General features: G+C 43.1%; 1 protein-coding gene across 1 annotated transcript in view; it reads right to left on the minus strand.

The window, feature by feature from the left end:
* Positions 1-4,875, minus strand: part of nxph1 (neurexophilin 1) — a 51,268-nt gene extending 46,393 nt beyond the window's left edge. The window contains exon 1 of the mRNA XM_067611660.1: positions 4,049-4,875. Coding sequence (XP_067467761.1) covers positions 4,049-4,102 — 54 coding nt within the window. The 5' untranslated portion in view covers positions 4,103-4,875. The remainder of the gene's footprint in view (positions 1-4,048) is intronic.
* Positions 4,876-6,000: the final 1,125 nt, after the last annotated feature.

Consider the following 6,000-nt stretch of genomic DNA (forward strand, 5'->3'; position numbering starts at 1 on the left):
CCAATAACTTAAAGCACCACCAGAATGACCGCTTAAACACTCTGAACTTCCCATGAAACTTGCTAAAGACCCTCCTTAAGAACACCTGCAACCTCCTTAAAAACAAGACAAACCCCTTCAAGCACCACTGGAATCCCTCACGGATGTCTAAAACCCCTGTTAAGGCCTCCTGGAGCCCCTCAAGCATCCAAGGATCTCCACTTTGAGAACCCCCGACATATATGAAAGCATTCGCCGCAGCTGGTGACCACTTGTCACCGCCTCACAGGCAACTGAGTCAGTGAGAAAAAGCCGGTGCATGTAACAGAGCTGGGTAACTGGGCTGAGCTGAGGTGACTGAGACGGCAGCGGGGGAATTGCAGCGTTGTTCTCCGAGACTGAACTCTCAGCCCTTTTGTACTCGGCTCTCTCCAGCAGCCAGGCTTGAATAGCTTTAAAGTGACGCCTCCGTGCTGCTTTAAAAGCTAAGTAGCACAAAGGTTGAACAAGGAACTGAGAGAAATGTTCACTTAGTCGACATCTGGGATGAAAAAACACAACACACTCACTCCACGGTTCCCACTTGATGGCCAGACAATGCACTTGTCCGAATGCGTGCAACCTGCGTGTGTATATGTGTGAGTGTGCGTGTGTTCAGTCCACAGCATGTGGGCATTTGCGCGAATGCCTTTGCTATATAATTTAATTAATACTGGCTGCTCTTGATTTCAGCTTCAAACAGCTCAATGAAAACACATTCCGTTTTCATTATTATGAGTTAATTTAGAAGTCTGTGGATTGAAGAGGATGTGTGGTGTGAGATGGTGGTCAGGGGATGGAGGTGTGTGTGTCGGGGGCGGGGGTAGGGGGGGTCACGCTGTGTGAGCTGTGCTGTAGTGATCTCAGTGGGACTTTCTTTCCCCCCACTGCACAGACTGCTTGACACTGCAGGCCCCATTTGTGCTGTTTGATAATAACACTTTAATGTGACTGGTATGACTGTTGCCAGTGGGACCACTGCATCTGCTACTCCCAGGGGATGGGAGAGGGAGGAGGGCTTAAAGGGGAGGGGGGGAGGGGGGGGACCAGAAAGACCTCCATGCCTGACTTGAAGTCACAACACTGCACCGAGGCCCAGACGAGAAGCACATCTGCCATCTTTTTAAAAACGCTGTCAGCAGTGTCAACGTGGCTAAAATCCTTAAATCCTTCCTGCACTCTGAGTTTATATCCCTGACCATAGGAGGAAGTGATGAGGTAATCATGATCAAATCTAATTGAGTCCTTTACAGAAAAAGAGTCACTGCAGCAGCAAATGATAAGGAGATAAATTAATATAAATACTATTAGAGCGCATGAGGAGGATCAGCATGTACAGAAATGTCAAAAAGAGCAGTAAAAGATGTACATAACTAATAAAAACATTTAAAAAGATTTAAATAATAGCAACATCTATTAAAATGAAAATAAGTGGATTTTTAGCAAAAAGGCCAAATTACAGAGCTGTTTTGAATTTCAGCATTGAAAGCCTCTCCATCCCTTTTCTGAACAAATGGATAATTACAGTATGTTACCAACCACACCACAAATACTGCGTCTATTTATAATTAATACATATGAGAAAACTTGTTGACTTATTTTGTCAAAGGACAATTATGGTATGTTTTAAAATTCTGGTGAATTTAAAAGGATGAACTATAGTTTGATTACGTGGCAGTGTAATGTAAACGGTAAACCGAACTAAACACAACATCTTTAACTTTTTAATCCATATAAACTGCTCTGAATGAAATATATAGAAGCGGCATTAAAATAAGGTATTGGCAGAAATCATGACAATCCCAGATGGAGTTCTGCTGTCCATGAAGAGGCGCGTTAATTAAATAGTGGACCCATAGGTGAGCGTCCCGCTCTGCTTTATACTGTATTGCTGTCTACCTGGGCTGGGCTGTTATCGGGGTCAAGGCGCGGCTCTCAGACAAGAGGCTTAAGCAGAGACAAGAGCCTTTAACACGAAATAAAACCATCAAAGTTCAGCTCTAATCCCCGCTGCTGTGGATAAGGCTGACTGTTAACGGGCTGCACAATAAGCTCGGTTTACTCTAGGCGGGCTGCCTTTGTGTGTGTGAGTGTGTGTGTGTGTGTTTCCCAGCTACACAGTTCAAGTCAGACAACACGGCGAACAGGATTTATTGGGAAAGCCGAGTGGATTTTCATCACCAGTGCGCAGTATTTTTTTTAAACACTCCTTTCCCTCGTCACAGTAAGAATTTCAAATAAATGTTCGCTTGTGTTTGATGTCTATAAACGACACCAAGGTTCAGAATTAAATTCGGAAAGGGAGCACTGAGATATGAGGAGAAATATTTCAAGAGGAAGAAGAGTAGCCATAATTTGGACTCCGCAGGCAAAAATGTGAGAATGGTGTCATAAAAAGGTCAGACTATACAAATTCGGCTTGAAAGACTTGTTTTAAATATTAAAAATCCATTAAAAATCTACTTTTTCATTTAAAACACGATTATAGTTAGGCCTGTTATTATTCCCGCTGTGACTCAATAAATCACACTTATTGTAAGTCGTCTGATATTTGAAGGGAAATGTGTTTACATACTTTCAGCACCTTGGAGAGCTCCACACCCGCCAACTGTATGTTTCCACTTTCGGTTTTTTGGCTAAACGAAGAAATGACACATTTACACACTAACACACTGCGGGCACAGGCTATATACTGCCACAATATGCACATGTGGGATTACATTAAAGAAAGCCAGTGAAATATCAGTGTGAGTAATAACTACATTTGCTAGAACTGTCATTGGCTCACTTCATTAGATGATGTGCAAGAATTCAAATTTAAAAGTGATTACACCTGTTGGCAGTGGGCTGAAATCTATCAGGCGAGATGTTTATCAATTAAAATGAATGTTAGAATATGTATTAAAAAAATAAAATAGAGCTTTGCATTAGTGGCTCTTTGGGGTGTGTATGTCTAATTAGAGAAGAGCAGGAGTTTGACGTCTATGTTTTCAGGCCCGACTTTCCAAAGAAATAACAGCAACTAAATGTAGAGTTTAAAACATTGAAAATAATGTGTTTTCCTCTATTTTTTAAATTTTCTTCTCCGTGTTTGTGCAGAAAATGAGAGCGTTAATTAATATTGTCTATTTGTAAAATTAATGTAATCATGCAGTAAAATAAAAACAGCTAAACTCCACTCTGTGTGTCGCTATGAAAACTAAACTTACAGGTAACTACTTACACTTAACTACGTGTTAGGGCATATTTTTATGTTTATACCCAAAGAGAAATTCACTTAATTCTGGAATTAAGTTTTAATTAACTCGCGGCTTTTTTCCCTGGATGACTCATTTCAAATACGGAGGAGAGTTGAACACTGAAAGCATATTTATCATAACTTATGTTTTCTTCTGCACTTGCCTCCTAAAATACACAATCAAACAAGGCTCCAACTGGAGTCTGTCACAGTCTAACCCGCTGTAGAGTATGTGCTGTGTCTGTCCAGGCAGCCTGACTGTCGACATGGAGTTTTGGTTTGTAATGGCGCCCCCAAGAGACGATCTCACAGCCTGTGCCGGTAATTAATCGCTGCCAGATTTCTAAATATTCAACAACAACCTAGAAATATGCTAGAAAAATTTAATCTTCATCAATTGGAGTGTTTTTGACAATTTTCCATTTGCATTAAAGTATTGTTTCTTCAGTAATATGAAGTGACTGCATTTTACGCACAGCGGCATTGCGCACAGGGAAGGCCCACCTGGTGCAAGTTTCACTTTCAAACAATTATTAGTGTGCAAATAAAGTTTGGATTCCTCCTTTACATATTTGACATTTTTTACACGGTGCCCAGTGAAACCTCCGGACAGCCGCGCCTTTCCAGCCGCGGTGTAAACGCATTTGGAAAGCGCACGGCGGAACCTAGAAAAGTCATCTCATAGTGAGGTGAGAACAAATAACAAACATGGCTTTTACACTTTCTTTCAGAACGGAGAAGTGGAGAAAAGTTGAGAGAGAAGTGCAGACTGCGCAGGAGAATCCAACTCACCAGGCAAAGTGCAGGCGTCAGGAGGAACACGGCGCACCAACTCGTCACCTGCATCCTCCCGGAGCTCAAACTTCCACTTATTTCCCTCGGCTGGTAGTTGCGGCTTTGCGGACCATAAATCCACCTGGTATCCGCCTCACAGCACGGCCAAGCCCCTCAGCAGCCAAGGCAAAAAGGACACGACGCACCCCATGACCGCAGAACAAAGCAGAGAGTTGGAGACTGGGGAGGGGGGGGGGACAGGACAGAGAAGCCGGTGAAGAGGCTGCTGCTGCTGCTGCTGCGGGTGAGGGTGGTGTTAGAAGGGGCGGGGGCGACAAACAGCGGTTACTTGAGAGTTAATCCAGGTAGAGAGAGGAGCGGGGTCATAGCTGTGAGAGGGTTCAGGTCCTGATTGTCTGATAGCTGACGCGCGCAGCTGTCGGAGCGCTACGATCTGAAGGGAACGGCGGGGCTTTCCGCTTTATAACGCGCGCCTACAACACAACCAGGGAGACTCTCGCTCTGTGGGGGAGGGACGAGATGAGGGGGAGAAAAAAAGGCAGGAAAAGACGAATAAAACGGGAGGAGATTGGTCCAAGACGCAGCGAGGATGAAGAAAGCGAAGTTTTCTCTCTCTCTCTCTCTCTCTCTCTCTCTCTCTCTCTCTCTCTCTGTCTCTCTCTCTCTCTCTCGCTTCCTCTCTTTTTTTTCTTAAACAGATGCTCGTGAGGAAAAAGCGTTTCACCTTGGCTGCTGGTTTGTGCGCTTGATGTAGATAAATGAGCTGACATTCAGAACTCCGCTGCCAATAACTCCAGGCACCCCCCCTCTTCCTCCTCCTCCTCCTCCTCCTCCTCCATCCAGCCCAAAACAAGAGAGCCTCAAACCTGAACAAATACAGCACAACAGCTGTTGTTCATGATGCAGGTCCGATATATGAATACTCATCATCTCTGTCAGTACCCGCTGTGTTACTGCTAATATTCATGCAAGTAAGAACATTTTAAACATCTGCTAATGTGTGTTATGAATTCACACGCAGATTCACACGCGCACACACACACACACATATAGGCAAGAGGGCGCGCGGCCCTTTTGTGCGTTACACTGCACAAATCTTCATCTTATCAAATCATCTCTGTCTACATTTGAGTGCTAAAAATCCGTTGATATTTTAAGCTTTTGCCAGCAGAAATCAACTTCTTTCACTGAATTTTCTAGAAACCAGTGACAGGTTCTTGAAACAAGAAAGTGTAAGAAGCTGCTGCACTATAGAATCAAGAAAAAAAAAAAGACTTTCTTTTTCAAAAATACGCGACTTAAAGGAAGCTGATTTACAATGAAAACCAGTTGAAACAGTTTTTAAATTGTAATCCTTGAGGTTTTCATCATATCAAAGCCAAATGTATTATTTATTTTTGCTATCTCCTCCTAACAGAAAACGACAGCGTCAGTCGTTTCAGCAAATGTATAAAAACGAGTTATGTTTAAGTGAAAGTGACAAAGCCCTCTAGCGGCTGTAGGAATTATGACTCCTGTCGATCGGGACCAAAAGAGGAAGCAATGGGATGCTGTCAGCAGGAGGAGGATGTCGTGGTGGATTGATGGGTCAACAAAACATCAGACTTTAACATGGCAAACCAGTTTGTTTTCTGTTTCTTTCCAACAGTCCACATTGCTATTTTTTTTTTACAATGACTGCTGTCAATCCCGAACACTGCGTGTTTATTATTGTAACCATGATGACGAAGATCCCCTAACTACTGGCTGACTCGGGTGCCCCTGAGGAAAAAAAAAAAAAAACCCATGAAAGTGCCCTCTAATGTGCCTCCACAGCAGAGTAAACATGATAAAATGCCTTCTAAGGTGCCCCTACAAAGGAGAAAAATACCAAATTTCTGTAATTACAGTAAATCAGGATGAAGTGCCCTGTGGAACATCTCTATATGTGACAATCTGGAATGAAGTGC

This window comes from Thunnus thynnus, chromosome 15 (genome assembly GCF_963924715.1).
Source record: "Thunnus thynnus chromosome 15, fThuThy2.1, whole genome shotgun sequence".
Taxonomy (NCBI): domain Eukaryota; kingdom Metazoa; phylum Chordata; class Actinopteri; order Scombriformes; family Scombridae; genus Thunnus; species Thunnus thynnus.